General features: G+C 39.4%; 2 protein-coding genes and 1 non-coding gene across 3 annotated transcripts; 1 reads left to right on the top strand and 2 right to left on the bottom strand.

Annotated features, from left to right (window-relative positions):
• Positions 1-7,492: 7,492 nt before the first annotated feature.
• On the bottom strand, positions 7,493-11,630 carry LOC108858291 (uncharacterized). The gene is made up of 2 exons (XM_018632242.2): positions 9,683-11,630; positions 7,493-7,948 (listed from the first exon to the last, which is right to left on the bottom strand). The coding sequence occupies exon 1, from the start codon at positions 10,570-10,572 to the stop codon at positions 9,685-9,687; it is 888 nt and encodes a 295-aa protein (XP_018487744.2). The 5' UTR covers positions 10,573-11,630; the 3' UTR covers positions 7,493-7,948; positions 9,683-9,684.
• Positions 11,631-11,695: 65 nt separating this feature from the next.
• Positions 11,696-17,485, bottom strand: LOC108857805 (uncharacterized). The gene has a single exon (XM_018631819.2). It carries the CDS (start codon positions 17,171-17,173, stop codon positions 11,864-11,866), a length of 5,310 nt encoding a protein of 1,769 aa, XP_018487321.1. The 5' UTR covers positions 17,174-17,485; the 3' UTR covers positions 11,696-11,863.
• On the top strand, positions 16,812-16,918 carry LOC130495424 (small nucleolar RNA R71). Its single transcript, XR_008934693.1, has one exon. It is a non-coding gene; the product is annotated as a small nucleolar RNA R71 (small nucleolar RNA).
• Positions 17,486-17,943: the final 458 nt, after the last annotated feature.

Raw genomic sequence — 17,943 nt, 5'->3', positions numbered from 1 at the left:
ATTGCCTACTTCATTCTTCAAATTAAGATCCATGATAAGTGCAGAGGCGCATAATAGATCGATATGAACATCATGAGCTGTCCCGCAATAAAACCAGTTGTTGCTGATACTTTCTTCTCGGAATAGCGGCGGATTTACCTTATGGTTGGGTAGATAAAGGCTTGGATTTTTGTGATTATTTTTTAACAGAGGTTGTTGAATATCAAAAACTTATTACACGAAATCCTATTTTTTTAGAACGAGTGATCTATTCGAAGCTGCCACCGGTATGAGAATGATGCATAATTTTTTTGCATATACCCCTAGCTTCTCCTAGCTAGTCTGCCTAACTCGAAAGGACCTAACCACCCTCAGTCATGCACGCCCTTCACTGAAGTGAAAACCTAACAACTTTGATAATCCTATGAATCGTAACTCGTTACAAACCCTCTCGTGATAAATTGTACATGACATTTTCCCCACTCGAAATTTTGTACTCCCTTGTGCACAAGAAGATTTCCTGATGATCGTTCATTGTGATATTACAAAACAACTTTTACCTCCAATCAGATTTATAACTCAAACCCTCATAATAGTGTTGAAAATAAACTCCTACATCACTTCAAATGTCATCCAAATATCCTCCACCGAATGAGGTTCCGTGCTTACAAGTTTGAGGCGCTTAGAGAAGCAACATAACAATAAACTGGCTCTAACACGACTTGTCACAGACTCACTCCAGAAGATCGTGCAACACTTTGAAATACTCCTCACATAACAATCCATCCTTGTGTTTTAGGACCATTTTCAACTTGTTTAACCTAACATTGGCTCATGAAGGATAAGGCTAGAATATCTGACTAATTTATGCAAAAGTGACAAACTATCCTCTTTAAAGTCATATTTCCTATCAGTGACTTTAAAGAAGATAGTATGTCATACTTCCTCTGCGTTAGTGGCGGACGTACAACCAAACCTACAGGGGCATGTGCTCCAAACTAATTTTTCCCCTTAAGCAATTACTATTACATGTGTTGAATGCTGCAAACTTCAAAATTAAACATATGTATTGTGTCCCCGTCTAATCAAGTTTCTGTATCCGCCGCTGCTCCGCGTCTGTTTATTTAAGTACAAATGGTTTTTTACAACTCTCTATATACATGTTCCCTTCATGATATCCAAATTCTGTCAGCCTTAAATTGATCTCGTAGAAGCGTCATTATTTGTCATGAACCATAATTTAAAAAGACATAACAAAATTATGTTGTATTAAAATTATAGAATTGAACTAAATTAATTTATCCAATATTCACATGTTAGAATTGACTCTAAATGCCATTCTAATGGCAATAGTAAGGCTTCGATTTATATGACTGATGAAGAAGTAGTAGCAGTATATTGTAGAAGCAGTATATAGAGAGTTGTAAAACCATTTGTACTTAAACTAGCTTCGATTAGATTTCAAGGAAAATTAAACATCCGACTTGCCAAATGGCAAGCTTCCATCAAATGATTTTAAAAAGTAACCGAAAGGTTCACAATAGGTGCCGATTTAAGTTTAGAACATAGATAAACTATAGAACTATAAATTTAAAAAATTATAAAGTTTATTTTTGAACACAATATTAAAACTTTATTCTTTTCTTTAATTTGAACATCAAACCCTGAACTATAGAATTATAAAGTTATAAAAAAATATAAAATCAGCTGTAACGTATGCATAACTCAGCCGTAACGTATGCATAACTCAGCCGTAACGTATGCATAACTCAGCCGTAATGTTGAACACAATATTAAAACTTTATTCTCTCTCTTTGAGTCTTTCTTCTTTTGCAAGACGACGAATTCAATGAGAGAGGAAGCAACAGAGTGTCGGATCGCCATACATGACACTGGAGGAGATGAAGCTTCTTCTTTTTTTAAATCTATGTTATTTTGACCCAATTCTGAAAACAATAATTACCAGATCGATAACGGAGAAAGATGAAGAATAAGATGAAGAATATAAATAAAAAAGATGGAGAATGAAGAATAACATAAGACCCTTATTTTGTTGTTATAACATGAGTGATGACATGGCAAATCCGAGTAGATGACATGGCTGATGACACGGAAAATGGGTTACTCAGCTGTCAAACGAATATATAACTCAGCCTTGATAAACCAGCCATCATGTAAAATGTAAACCAGCCAAAACGTGAATACTATTCTAGTAATTAAACTTTTGCTAATAAATCAGCCGTAATTAGGATGAAAAACCATAAATCAGCCGTATCGTCAGATAACTCAGCCGTCAAACGGATGATATTCTAGTAATTAATCTTTCGCTAATAAGCCAGCCGTAACTAAGTTGAGTTTAGTGTTAATCAATCCAATCACGGCTGATTAAATATAACTCAGCCGTAACATCCTCCCAAAACTCGGCGGCATATTTAATAACTCAGCCAGTCGATGTTCGTTAACTCAGCCGGAGAAACTTAACTCAGCCGTGTCTTAACTACAACTCAGCCGAATTTTTCAGAAATCACATCACCGATGTATAAGTCAGCCGTAACGTGTATACTTAACTCAGCCGTTATCGCATAAATCAGCCATACTTTTGTAAATCAGCCATAACAAGCAGCTGACTTATCTACTTAACTCAGCCATTTTCTATTAATCAAACCGCTTTCTTTAATTCAGCCGCAACGTAATACTAACTCAGCTGTAACGATGCATATTGCGTTTTACGGCTGACTTAATGAACACACGGAAGTGAATTCCTACGTGGGCTGGATTTTTACTTACGTGGCGCCAAAAAATAATGGCATTCTTGTAAATACGTGTCTTTCATAACATGAGAAAATGACACGCTTGGTATTTAAAAAAAGCCAGTAATAAAAAAAATTTGTATGGTTTTGGTCATTTCTCCTAAAATATGTATTACCTAAGTAAACTTCCCTTTAATATTATGCCCAAAAGATTTATATTCAAAATAACCAAAAGAGAAACAAATTGTATCACATAAATAGCATAATGTTCGTGATAAAACACGAACTTCTAAAACTTGTTTGGTGCCAGTTTAGACTAAGAAATAAAGAAAAGCCATGCACAAAGCTTTGATTAAAAGATTTTTCTTATTTAATTTCATTATACAATAAAAACGCTCTAACAGATAATTATATCAAAAAAGAAAAATACAAAATAAACATAATTAAATGAATAAAAGCATAAAATTTGATAACTAACTAAAATTAAAATAATTTAGCTGAGAGAAATGCAAAAATTTAGTTAAATAATAGTTTGCTTACTATTGGTGATGACTATTTTGTCTAGGAAAAAAATTTTATTTTCTTAACTATTATCTAATAGTTTTTTCTGAATTTTTTTAATATTATTAGTTTTTCTTTCTTTAATATTTATAGAAAAGTATTGACCGAGATTTTAAGAAATCAACTAGATTTTGACCAGTACATCCGTACGGAAAACTTTTTATTACCATAGATATATTAAATATACAATTTACAATTTACATTTTACTTTTATATCTTGTGTAACTATATAATTTTATTTGTAAGTTTCTTATTCTACATTATTAATAAATAATGATTTGCTTAATATATTTTAGTTTGTTATTAATTGTTATTACATACTCATATATTTTCGAGTTCAGTACAGTGTTTGACATTTCCATAGGGTTTGTTCTCAAACTCTCCCTCACGCAACACTTTATATCCTTTTCCCAGTAGAGTCTTTGCTGCTCTTCCTCCAAAATCACCTGCCTCACTCAACTAATCAAGTGTGTACTTACTTTATTAAGAATAACCAATTTTTAAATCGGCATATCTCAAACCCTAGAGAGTACTTTAGCTCACTCAAAGGAAGATTTAAGAAACTTTTTTGGTTAAGGTGATACCTTCTTTGTCACTTCTTGTGATGATGATTTCGTCCACCCATATAAGGATGACCACAATGCCTTGTTGACTGGTGAGGGTGAAAAGAGTGTGATCAGCTTCACGCTTGATGATCTTTCTTCTATTGAGGGTTGTACTTAACTTATGATACCAAACTTTTGGTAATTGTTTCAATCCATATATTGTTTTATTCAATCTAAGAACATTTCATGGTTTGTCAAAATATTCCAGACCTAAAGGTGATCTCATGTAAACATCATCTTCCAGTTCTCCTTGTAGAAATGCATTCTTGACTTCCATTTGTCGTAGATCCCATTTTAAGTTGACTGACAATGATAACACAATCTTTATGGTGTGAAGTTTGACAGCTGGAGAAAATTTATCATGGTAGTCTTCTCCATATGTTTGAGTAAACCCCCTTTTTACTAGCCTTGTCTTGCGCTTTTCTACTTTCCCATTAGCTAGGTAATTGATGGTGAATATCCACATACTTGTTACTGCCTTCCTGCCTTTTGGAAGTTCAGTCTCATACCAAGTATCATTGACTATCATAGCATTGGTTTCATTCCCAACAAATTCTATCCACTCTTCATGCTTCATTGCTTCTTCATATGACCTCCGATATACTCCTAATCCAGTTCACCAATAAAAAAATGTGTTCTTGAGGGTAATGTGCCAATGAACATGTAGCTTGTAGTGGGTAAGCAACTGTTGAAGTACACTTTTGTGTTTACCCATTTGGATGGTTTCCTCACCCTTGTAATCATCCTTAATGGTTGTACTTCTTGCATTCCATCTTGATGATGGACACTTGAATCATTGACAACTGAATATTGGACAGCTGAATCATGGACAACTGAACTGTGGACAATCGAATCGTAGACAGCTGAATCGTGGACAGTCGAATCGTGGACAGCTGGATCATGGATAGATGAATCGTGGACATCCAAATCGTGGACAGCTGAACCATGGACAGTCGAATCATGGATAGCTGAATTGTGGACAGTCGACTCGTGTTGATTCCCCCCCCCCCTCATGATCAGGATGAACTGCTACTACAGCTTCTTCAGCTTCTTAATGAGTAGGAGATCCCATGATTGTCTCACTCTCTTTAGGTTGACTGATTCCTAGGATTTCCAAGATGATTCTTAGGTTTTTTGCTCTATCTAAGGCTGATTGAGATAAATTTTTCAGCTCATCCCAACTATTTTCATCATAATAGCCTCTAGATTCTACAAACTTAACATCCTTAGAGATCGAGACTCTCCTAGTCTCTGGTGAATAACACTTATAACCCATATGATGAGGAGAATACCCAAGGAACATTGTTTTTGTACTTTTAGGTTCCAATTTATTTCTTTGCTCTCCTGGAACAAAAAAACACAGGCACACAAACACACGAAAATGATCTATAGAGGGGCAATTCTTATTCAGTACCTCATTTGGAGATTGGTCATGAAGGATTCTGGTTGGTATCTTGTTGATTAAGTAACAAGATGTCATCACTGCATCTCCACTAAACTTCTTTGGGACATTTGTATGGAACATCATCCTCCTTGCAATCTCCATGAGGTGTCTGTTCTTTCTCTCAGCCACACCGTTTTATTGTGGGGTGTATGGACAACTGGTTTGGTGGATCACCCCATGCTTTGCTAGGTGTTGTTTGAATGCATTGCTGGTGTATTCTCCTCCATTATCTGATCTAATTTTTTTTCTTGGCATGATAATGGTTAGTGACATAGTTTTGAAAATTTATAAATGCTTCTAACACCATATTTGCAGCAGTGTGATACAAATGTATTTTGATTTCTCGTATATGAATGTCACAAAGTATTTATGATGTTTTTTAGATGCACATGGAGCAGTCAACATATCAGAATGCAGTTAATCAAAACAATTTTCATTGATAGTAGTAGACATAGGAAATACATACTTGCAATGTTTTCCTAATATACAAGCCTCGCAATCATTCTTAAAAGAAATACTAGGCAACATGATGTTTAAGGCACGAGAATGAGGACGACCTAGTCTAGCATGCCACATTACTTCTTTAGGAAAATCAGAAATATAATTTAAAGGAACAGATAAATCAGATGCAAGCTTGGTGTCTTCAAGTAAGTACAAGTCTATCTTGGTTACACCTTTGCCAAGCAATGTACTAGAATCAATATCCTTAAAGTATACATCATTAGGTGTGAATGTAACATTGCAATTTAAATCAGCAGTTGCTCTTTTAACAGATAACAAGTTTGAGGTGAAAGTAGGCATATAGAAAGTTTTTGATTCTTTATCAAACAACCTAAGATCACCTACTCCTTTAATTGGTACTCTCTATCCATTAGCTATCATGACATTTCGTAAAGCATGGACTATGTTAATAATCAAATTTAGATCACCGATCATATGGTGACTAGCTTCTGAGTCTATCACTAAAGGTTTTGTCAATCTAGAACTAGTTATGGCATTCACAATAATATCAGTAGTTGAAGCATTTAAAAATATACCAAAATTGTTACCAGAGTTTTCTTTAAGGGCTTTGATGAGAGCATCAATGTCAGGCCTTTTGATGGTTTCATCTTGATTTGTCCTCAAGTTAGCGTAACTGCTGGACGGTTCACTCATTTCACCAGAGAATTGTGAAATTTGCGTTATTTTATGGTGTTCTGAACTTCTCAGGCTTGATGTGAGGGTGTAGTATCCAACACTTGTTTTTACCATGCCATTTCTTCTTGCAATGATCACAACCCATATCTTCTTGTCTTCAGGTTTGTAGGTGATAACAGGATTTTGCTAAGATCCTATTCAAATGTTGAAGTATAAAGGATGTCAATCCAATTCTAAGAGAATGCGAAGCACTAGGAATGCAAGACCATGCTTAAGCTAAATGCTATCAAGATGAGATGAGAGATTATACTAAAATAGGAATAAAATGCAACAAAGCAAAAGACTTTCTTTGATTATGAGAATGAGAGGACTCATGGGATAAGGGAATATGACTTTGGGTGATCAAACTCAAACTAAGGTGCTAGCTTACAATCAATCTATCTACCTTAGGCCTAGACACAAGACTAAGCAAACTTTATCTCTAAATGAATGCTCATTTGCTTCCAAAACTCAAGCATCTAATCTCTTAGGTTGAATGTTTAGGAAGCAATCATTAAAAATAAGTCTAATAGCCATCTTAACACCTTTAACAACAAATCTCTTTGGTAGAGTATGTTAAAAGCTTAGGAGAGTTGGTTCAGACATTTCATCAAACACCTTGCGGGTGGGAAATGTCTAGAACTCAACTTTAGAGAGGCCAGCCCTAAAGAAGCATTAAAAACACTCTACTAGCAAGGAATAAGAAGGATCTACACCTAAACACCTTAGATCAAGCCTAATCACCCTTAATCTCCCTAACCCATGAATCCAAAAGTGGATCTACTCACTAATCACCATGATTACTCTTGAACCCATGAGGTTTCCAAGCTTAATCATGTTTAAGAAAGATCAATAAGAAATTATAAACACTCAAGAACACACAAGAAGATGATGATTTGATTCAAGGAAAGAACTTTCACCAAAAGGTTTTGTGTTTCTTAGGAGAAAATAAGATAATCTCTCCAAAATGGAGATTACAAGTATTTATACTTAGGTTTAGGGTAAAGAGAGACACATATGATAAAAGACTAGAATGCCCTTTGTACAAGGCTAATTAGAGCTTCAAAATAGTGTTTAAAATGACCCAAGGTCGAATTGGGTCGAACCGGACCGGTTTGAGAAAACCAGCCTCAACCATGGTCTCTTCTCTTCACGCCCGGCATGGTGATCCCGGTCCTGCATCCCGGTCCTGCCCTGCACGCCCGGGTCTCGCTTCACGGTCCTCCATCCCGATCTGGTCGAGCACGCCCGGGTCTCGCTTCACGGTCCTCCATCCCGGTCTGGTCGAGCACGCCCGGGTCTCACTTCACGGTCCTCCATCCCGGTCTGGTCGAGCCTAAGAGAGTTCTTGGTCTGCTGAGCTTCATTCTTCACCTCCTTTGGATCTTTGAGCTCTTAAACACCTCACATCATCTCATAGTGTGCTCCAAAACCTGATAGGGACATATGAGTTGCAATATGGATCCTAAAGACACTAAAATCTAAACTATATGACCAAAATGCATAAGATATGAAAGCTAAAAACATGTAAATATGCAAGATATCAACTCCCCCACACTAGTCCTTTACTTGTCCTCAAGTAAACTTTCAAGAACTAAGGAGGAGAGGTTTGAAAACGGGGATTTCATAACCAAAAGATGCTCTTCTTAGCTCTCATCTTAACAACCTTGCATAATCATAACAACTAGCTAGAGCAAAATTTCCATTCTTCTCTAACTTCTCTAGGCCTATTCAACTCTTTTGATCTCTACACTCATCATCATGATTCCACAAACCCAAATCCAACAACTCTCTAACAATCATTAAGCAAACTCAATAGAAAATCTTGGAAATGGTCAAAAGGTCCAAGTCATTTGGTTTGGAAAGGAAATGTTTTTGTTCAATGATGAAATAAGAAGTTCAAAACAATCTTTAAAGGTGGTTTACTCTCAAAACAAAGTAGCTTTAGTAATGCACATAATATATCTAAGAAAGGGATCAACTCATGCATACAATGCTCAATCTCCATTGTTCTACCCTTCCCCATGTAAATATACAAGTTCAAACTTCAAATTCAAATGCCAAAACCCAACTCTCATTACTCACCAAGATATCCCAAAGAACTCAAAACACTTCTTTAAATAGAACTTTTTTCTTTTATGGAGTCAATCAAGGGATTTTTTTATTTTTATTTACACTTTAAGATTCAACTTAGCTCTTTCTAAACTTTGCTAGCCCCCTTTTCATTTTTTTTTCTTTTTTACTATTTTCGTTTTTTTTTTTTTTTTTAAATTTATTTGGGGGCCAAGACATGCTTTGAGCTAAGGATCACAAATTATAATCCCTTGAGACAAGACAATCACTTCTTAGAGTTCTAAAAGTCTAATCTCCTCTTTCTTAACCAAACCATACTCCCAAAGATAAAATCAACAACACTCACCGCCCAATCCTAAGTGCTAGACAAAGATGTGTCTAATCTAGCTAGAATGGAGACTAAGCATTGTCGACCCCGATACTCTCAACATTATGCACATGCAAAGCTTTCCAAAAAGACCTCACTCAACAAACAATGAAGGCTTGAAAGAAAGCTTTGGGTTCAGGGTGTGGAGTGCCACTTGAAATTGTCAAAAAGATTGGACAAGAAAGATAAGACAATTCAAGTGTGTATAAGCCATGACTCAGCACACAAAGGACCATAAGCAAGAGACATCAAGTTTAAATAAGACAGGAGCATCTTCAAAGAGAGAGTTTCAAACAATCCAATGAGTTTTGAGAAGAGAATTCAAGGCACAAAGTCTACAAGCTATCAAGAGAATGCTCAATCTAGTTGCCATGATTACAAAGGTTGCCAAAATGAGAACTTAGCATGAGCATCTTTCAAGGTAAAATCATCCCCTTATGCGAAAACGCAACTTATATGAATGCTTATAGACTCAATCCTAAAATGCCGATGGTGCAACTAAATGCTTCTTTTTGTGCTTTTCAAGTTTTTCAAATTTTTATGGGTTTTCTATGCAATAACTATATACAATGCATGCTAAATGACAAGAAAACACAAGAACATCAGCAACTTGCACATCCCCCACACTTAATTCACACAGTCTCTTGTGGAAAAGTGGAGAGAGATGATTAAGAGAAAATCAAAATGCAATATGAAATGGTATATACAATGGAAGGTGGTGGAGTACCTCTATGGAGCGTGAGAAGAGGCTGATGCCTCGGAGTTGTCATCTTCATCAGTGGTGTCAAGAGAAGGAGATTTTTTTCCTGATTCTGAAGGGAAGATGTATGGGTTTCTCAAGCTGCGGAGAGACTGCTCCCTTGATTCTGGTGCGGATGGGTCATAGAGAGGCTGAGGTGGGGGCGTGATGAGAGCATCAATGTCAAAGTCCTCTGCCTTACATCCAGCTACAGCCCCTCTAGTCAAAACATCAGTCACCTTTCTCATGAAAATAGCTGAGGCCTTAGCTTGTCTCTTCACGGTTCTTCTCAGTTCCTTACATTTGTTGGTGAGCTTGTAAATGGTTCTATCCTGAGCTCTGCTCCACCTCTGGAGGGTACTGATCTGATCATGAGCGTCGCGAAGGGGGCCAAGAGGTAAAGCACCTGTGAACTGGTCGAACTTGTAGCAAGGAGGGCCAAAAAGGTGTTCAGTGGCCTTGCTTGCGTACCCCTGAAGATATACCTCGTCGCTGCTTCCTGTTGCTGGCATTTGAGTCACAGGGCCAAGTGCTCCATGGCATTTGAGCAAGTGCTCCTCATCAATATCGAACCTGATTGCACCCGGACTTGTCAAGGTGGTGAGTGGGTAGTTGGGAAGAACAATCTCAGCTTTCTTGTTGAGCCTCTTGTATGAGTAGACACACCTTCCATCTAATGTCCCTGCTAGGAATTGGACCTCCTGGAGGTACTTTCCATTCAAGTAAGCTGGACCTGATTTATCAGTTCCCAAATCAATCCCCAAGTAACCAAGTAGTGGGGTTATCCAGCCACCGATCCCAATCTGAGGTTCGGAATCGCGGTTTGTCCAAGCCCAATCCTTATAGTACATGAGGTGCGTCACAAAGTATCCCACCATACCAAAATCACTGTAGAAGTCATCAGGGACAATGGGTAACTGAGGGTGGGAGGCATAGTGTTGGACAGCTTGATGAAGAAATCTCAATTCCTCTCCAGCGATATTACTCACCTCCTTCTTGTAGAACAAGGTGTGGATAAGGAACCTGTGGAGATAGCGCAAGGTAGGGTGCTTGATGGCTGTGCTTCTGTCTTTCCTACCCTCTCTTCCCTTTCCTGATATCAATTTCCAAGTTAGGTCTTCGATTCCTTTGCCTTTTGGTGCATTGGTGAGCTGAGGAACAGCTGGATCTCCACCAACTTAGCATTCAATCTACTCCAAGAATATCCTAAAACAAGCAATTTTTGAAAAATCCCCAATCTCATGAACCCTAATTTCTTAAAGCTCAAATTAATCTCAATTCCACCATGAAGCCACTACCCAGCATGATATAAAAGCTTTCCCTAGTCTATTTTACAAGAATCTAGCAAGAAAAAGCTCAAATTTCAAGTTCAAATTTTTAGGGTTCATGAGAGTTATGAATTTGAACTTAAAGAACTCATACCTTGCTATGGATGATGGAAAATGAAGAAAGGATTCAAGAAGATAGACTAATGGGAGAAAGACTTTGATTTAGGAAAAAGAATGGATTGATTTGGTGGAGATTTGAGTGAGATATGGTGTTTTTGGTTCTTGGAGGCAAGAGAGGTTTTAGATTTGAGAAAGAGGTGAGAAATGAGAGGAAGAGGTCGAAAATAAGGTTAGGAGGGGGTTTTGGTTCGGGTCGGGTCGTGGGTAAACGGGTCTGGGTCGAAAAAGAGAAGAAAACTTACCTGTAGCGGGACGCGGGTCGATGGATCAGCACGCGGGCTTGGAGCGGGATGCGGGTCGTCGAATGGAATGCGCTGTCCGTACTGCTGCACGCCCGGGTGAGGAAACTCGGTCTCATCTCTCCGGTCCTCAACTGCACGCCCAGGTTGCATTGCACGGTCCTCAACATCCCGGTCCAAATGGACGAACCTATCATGCTGTCACGCCCGGGTTGCATACTCCGGTCCCATCAGTCGGGTCCTCTCGTTTCTCCCTTCTCTTCTTTTTTTTTTTTTTTTTTTTTTTTTTTTAGCTAACCTCTCTCTTCAACCCATACCACACTAGCTTCTTGCCTCCTCTATCCATGGTTCCCATTCTCCAAGGTTCACTTCACTTCAACTCGAAAAAGAAATCCTAATGCAATATTTACAAGGATAGACATGGGACTTCCTCCCAAGTGAGCTTGTTTAAAGTCTCTAGCTTGACTTTCCTTCTTTTGAGACTAGGTTGAGGTGGGTTCAGAAAGTGGAATTGAGAATCCATCTTCCTTTGGTGTAGTACCCAAATAGAGCTTCACTCTTTGTCCATTCACTGTGAACTCTCCTCCATTCTTATCCCAAAGAACCACTACCCCATAAGGCTTAATTTTCTTGATCTTAAAAAGTTCAGACCACCTTGATTTGAGCTTCCCTGGAAACAACTTCAGCCTAGAGTTGTAGAGGAGTATCTGATCATCTGCTCTTAACTCTCTCTTCAAAATGTTCTTGTCATGAAAGGCTTTGGTTCTCTCCTTGTAGATCCTTGAGTTCTCAAAAGCATCCATCCTAATCTCATCAAGCTCATGAAGCTGAAAAAGTCTCTTTTCTTTTGCACTCTTGATGTCAAAGTTCAACAATTTCACAGCCCACAATGCCTTGTACTCAAGTTCTACTGGTAGATGGCAAGCTTTCCCATACACAAGGTTGAAAGGGATGGTTCCCAATGGTGTCTTGTATGCTGTCCTATAGGTCCAAAGTGCATCATCAAGCTTGTCTGACCAATCCTTCCTCTTGGCTCCCACAATCTTCTCCAGGATACCCTTGATCTCTCTGTTAGAGATTTCAACTTGACCACTGGTTTGAGGGTGATAAGGGGTTGCAACCTTGTGTTTCACTCCATTTTTCTTGAGAAGATTCTCAAAAAGTTTGTTGATGAAATGTGAGCCTCCATCACTTATCACCACTCTAGGAACTCCAAACCTTGGAAAAATGATGCTCTTAAACATCTTCAACACCTCTCTTGAGTCATTTGTAGGACTTGCAACTGCTTCAACCCACTTAGACACATAGTCTACAGCCACTAAGATGTACTTGTTGCCATAAGAAGAGGGGAAAGGTCCCATGAAGTCTATTCCCCAAACATCAAATACTTCCACTACAAGAATTGGGTTTTGAGGCATTTCATTCTTCTTTGTGATGTTCCCTCTCCTTTGGCAAGAATCACACCTTGAGATGAACTCTTGTGTGTCCTTGAACATATGAGGCCACCAAAATCCAGCTTGTAGAACCTTAGCCACTGTCTTGAAAGTTGCAAAATGCCCTCCATATGAAGAACCATGGCATTGTTGTAGGATTCCATCAACCTCTTCTTCAGCCACTGTCCTTCTATAGAGATGGTCTTTGCAAAGGATGAAAAGAAAAGGTTCATCCCAATAGTACCTCTTCAACTCCTTGTAGAACTTCTTCTTGGAATAACCTTCAAGTCTTAATGGTTCCTTTCCTGTGACAAGGTAGTTCACAAAATCTGCATACCAAGGCTCCTCCTCCTTAGACGCCTTAACCTCTTCAAGCTTCTTGCCCTTTTCACACACTGCAACCACTGCCCTGATGGCCATGACCTGTTCCTCACGAAGCCCTTCATCAATGGGGGTTTCACCTTCAATCCTCATCCTAGATAAGTGATCAGCTACTCCATTCTCAATGCCCGGCTTGTCTCTATTCTCCAAGTCAAACTCTTGAAGCAAAAGGATCCACCTCAAAAGTCTTGGCTTAGCATCTTTCTTGGCCAAGAGGTGTCTCAAAGCTGCATGATCAGTGTAGACAATAACCTTTGACCCAACCAAGTAGCTTCTGAACTTCTCAAAGGCAAATACAATGGCTAGCATCTCCTTCTCAGTTGTGGAATACTTCACCTGAGCATCATTCAAGGTTTGGCTAGCATAGTAGATCACATGAGTCTTGCCATCCTTTTTCTGCCCCAAAACAGCTCCAACAGCAAAGTCACTTGCATCACACATAATTTCAAAGGGGAGACTCCAATCAGGTGGCTGAACAATAGGAGCATTGACCAAATTGTTCTTCAGCTCCTTGAAAGCTTCAAGACAATCTGAATCAAAGCTGAAAGCGGCTTCTTTGCATAGCAGCTTGGTTATTGGCCTAGCAACCTTTGAGAAGTCCTTGACATATCTCCTGTAGAACCCAGCATGGCCAAGGAAACTCCTTATGTCTTTCACAGTCTTTGGTGGAGGTAGACTAACCATCACCTCAATCTTAGCCTTGTCCACTTCGATGCCTCTTTCTGAAATCTTGTGTCCAAGTACAATCCCCTCTTTGACCATGAAGTGACACTTCTCCCAGTTCAGCACAAGGTTGGTGTCTTCACATCTCCGTAGGACCCTGCACAAGTTGGACAAACAAGCAGAAAACGAAGATCCGTAGACAGAGAAGTCATCCATGAACACCTCCACAACATCCTCAATGAGATCAGAGAAGATAGACATCATGCACCTTTGAAAGGTGGCTGGAGCATTACATAACCCAAATGGCATCCTTCGATAGGCAAAGGTACCATAAGGGCATGTGAATGTTGTCTTCTCTTGATCATCGGGATGTATGGGGATTTGGAAGAACCCTGAATACCCATCAAGAAAGCAATAGAAAGGATGGTTTGCAAGTCTCTCAAGCATCTGATCAATAAATGGCAATGGAAAATGATCTTTTCTAGATGCAGAGTTTAACTTTCTATAATCAATGCACATCCTATGTCCAGTTACAGTTCTAGTGGGGATCAACTCATTCTTATCATTTTTCACAACAGTGATACCACCTTTCTTTGGAACCACATGCACAGGAGATACCCATTTACTATATGAGATTGGGTAAATAACACCTGCATCTAAGAGTTTGAGAATCTCCTTCTTTACAACTTCTTTCAAATTAGGGTTTAACCTTCTTTGATGCTCAATAGAAGTCATTGATTCATCCTCTAGATGTATCCTATGCATGCACAAAGAAGGTGATATCCCTTTGATGTCATCTAGAGAATACCCTATTGCTTTCCTAAACTTCTTAAGTGCACTCAACAGTTGAGACAATTCAAGTTCAGTAAGCTCACTACTCACAATGACAGGGTAAGTCTCATTAGGGCCAAGGAAAGCGTACCTTACACCATGGGGAAGGGGTTTAAGTTCCACCTTAGGTGCTTTGAGTTCATCCCAATCCTCTTGGTGACTGTCCTTTTGTTGAGTGGATGCTGCCTCTTGATGAACCCCTTGTTGAAGCGCCTCATACTGATCCTCACTCTCAAACCCTCTGTGTGAATCCAGCATCCTTCCATAAGCATCACTTTCCTTGTTCTCAACCACTTGGACTCCTCTATCAACTGTCAAGGCATGCTGTAGAGGATCCTCAAGTGCTAACTCTTCAAGCAGCTCATCAGCTAAAGCTTCCATTTCCTCTATGTAGAAGATCTGCCCTTGGATGGTTGGCCTCTTCATTATCTCATTGATGTCAAAGTGGAGAATGTGCTCCTTACCCAAGTGAAGATCAATCTTTCCCTCCTTCACATTTATAATTGCTCCTGCTGTGGCCAAGAATGGTCTTCCAAGGATCAAAGGATCTCTAGCTTCCTCATCCATCTCTAGCACCACAAAGTCAGTAGGGATTTCACAATTTCCCACCATCACAGGGAGATCTTCCAAAATTCCAATGGGGAACTTCACTGAGCGATCAGAAAGCACCAAGGAGATTTTGCACTTCTTGTAGTGGCTAAACCCAAGCTTCTTGGCTACAGATAAAGGCATGAGACTAACACTAGCTCCCAAGTCACATAGGCACCTTTCAAACATCAGGGGACCAATGGCACAAGGTAGAGTAAAGCTTCCTGGATCTTCTAGCTTCTTAGGGATTGTCAACCTTTTAATGATGGCACTGCACTCATGAGTAAGAACCACCATTCCTTCCATTTCTTTCTTCTTAGCAGCCACAGCATCCTTCAAGAACTTGTTATACTGAGGAACAAGCATAAAGGCATCTATGATGGGCATTGTAATCTGCACTTCACTCATCTGCTTCTCAAAGAGTGCCTTGTACTTCTCCAATAGTTGCTTCTTGAATCTTCCTGGGAAAGGTAACTTAGGCTCATAGGGAGGAGGGACAAAAGAAGTATCTTTTGATGTAGCTCCACCTTGCTTCACTGTTCTCTTCTCCTCTCCAACCTTTCCTTTGCCCTTAGCTTCCACAATCTTTTCCAGAATTTCCTCATCAACCTTCTCATCAACAATAACTACCTCATCATCAATGTTGATGGCAACCTCCCCACCCTGTTTCTCACCATCCTTGGTGAGTACTCTTGGAGGCAACTCTTTACCACTTCTCAAAGTGATTGCCTTCATTGTTTCTTTGGGGTTTTGCTCAGGTTTTCCAGGTAGGGTTCCTTGTTGGCGACTAGGCTGAGAGTTCATAGAAGCAAATTGGCTCTCCAAAGCCCTGATCTTGTTGTTCAGCTCTGTGTAGGTACTGTCAATCTTGGAGTGCACTGTCTTGAACTCATGCCCAATATCCTTTGCAACTCTAGACTGAGCTTCCATGATCTGCTTGAACATTGACTCCATGTTTGAATCGGGAGCCTTAGACTGAGATGAGCTTCCTTGAGCTTGAGTAGACTGATTTGTGTTACCAAAACCAGGAGGGGCATTTTTCCTTTGCTGATAGTTCCCTTGTTGAGTGGTTTGCTTAGGTTGGTATCCTCCTTGCTGGTTGTTTTGATAAGACCTCGGCTGGTAGTTGTTGTACTGAAAGTTAGGCTCCTTTCTGTACCATGTACCATTGTTGTTGATGAAGCAAAGGTCTTCTTGCCCTTCCAAACCATCAACCTCATTCACCTTACGAGGAACCTCTTGATTAGGATCACCAACAAAGCTAACCTGCTCCTTCTTGGATTGGTTTGAAAGAACCAAGTCCAACTTGTCTTGCAATGATTTGATATCCTTCTTTGTCTGCTGATCCTCACCTCTGCTGGCTCTATCATACTCCTCATTGTAAACTGAGTCACTCTTTGCCATGTTCTCCACCAGCTCCTCTGCATCCTGCTCAGTTCTGCCCAGGAAGAAACCATTGCTAGCTGTGTCAAGCCTGTTTCTGCAAGATGGGAGAACTCCCCTGTAGAAGGTGCTAAGCAAGCTTTCCTTGGTGAAACCATGATGAGGACACTGAGCAATGTAGCTGTTGAATCGTTCCCATGCTTCACCAAAACCTTCAAGATTCCTTTGTTGAAATCCTGAAATCTCATTCCTAAGCTTTGCAGTTCTTGAGTTAGAGAAGAACTTGGTGAGGAAGGCTTCTTTGCACTCATCCCATGTTCGGATGCTATCTCTTGAGAGACCCTTCTCCCATGTGTGAGCTTTATCTCCCAAAGAGAATGGAAACAACCTAAGCTTCAATGCATCTTCAGAAACACCATTTATCTTGATGGTGCCACACAGCCGATCAAAGTTGTCCAAGTGATCTAAAGGATCTTCCAAAGCAAGCCCATGGTACTTGTTGCTTTGGATCATGTTGATCAAGCTTGACTTGATCTCAAAGTTGTTGTCTCCACAGCTGGTGCTCTAATGCCAGCCCTATTTCCATGGATGTTAGGCTGATCATGGGCACCAATTGCTCTAGCTTGGCGCTGTGGATGTCGTGGTCCAAGGTTGGCAGCTCCTTGACCATCTTCAGCAGCTCTATCTTGAGGCAGGTTCTCCATGTCAAACCCTAACCTCTGAATGTGAGCCTGTTGCTCTTCTTCCCTTCTTCTTCTCACAATCTCCCTCTAAAGTGCAGAAATGTCTTCAACAATGGGAGCAAGGCTTGATGAACCTCTACTCCTCAAGTTCATACACCTGAAAAGTCAAAGAGAGAAAAGAGGCAAGAATCAATATCACAATAGAAAATAAAAATGATTTAGTCTCAAGCAAGTTACTAAATCCCAATGTCACAATCAACTTAGAAGTTGGCAACGGCGCCAATTTGATAACAGGATTTTGCTAAGATCCTATTCAAATATTGAAGTATAAAGGATGTCAATCCAATTCTAAGAGAATGCGAAGCACTAGGAATGCAAGACCATGCTTAAGCTAAATGCTATCAAGATGAGATGAGAGATTATACTAAAATAGGAATAAAATGCAACAAAGCAAAAGACTTTCTTTGATTATGAGAATGAGAGGACTCATGGGATAAGGGAATATGACTTTGGGTGATCAAACTCAAACTAAGGTGCTAGCTTACAATCAATCTATCTACCTTAGGCCTAGACACAAGACTAAGCAAACTTTATCTCTAA

The sequence above is a fragment of the Raphanus sativus genome, chromosome 5, assembly GCF_000801105.2.
Source record: "Raphanus sativus cultivar WK10039 chromosome 5, ASM80110v3, whole genome shotgun sequence".
NCBI classification, from domain to species: Eukaryota; Viridiplantae; Streptophyta; class Magnoliopsida; order Brassicales; family Brassicaceae; genus Raphanus; species Raphanus sativus.
Note: the sequence above shows the minus strand (reverse complement) of the source record. Positions and strands in the feature narration are given on the sequence as shown.

Coding starts and splice junctions, on each gene's coding strand:
- LOC108857805 (XM_018631819.2), bottom strand. CDS start 17,173: ATGATCCAAAGCAACAAGTACCATGGGCTTGCTTTGGAAGATCCTTTA.
- LOC108858291 (XM_018632242.2), bottom strand. CDS start 10,572: ATGGTGGGATACTTTGTGACGCACCTCATGTACTATAAGGATTGGGCT.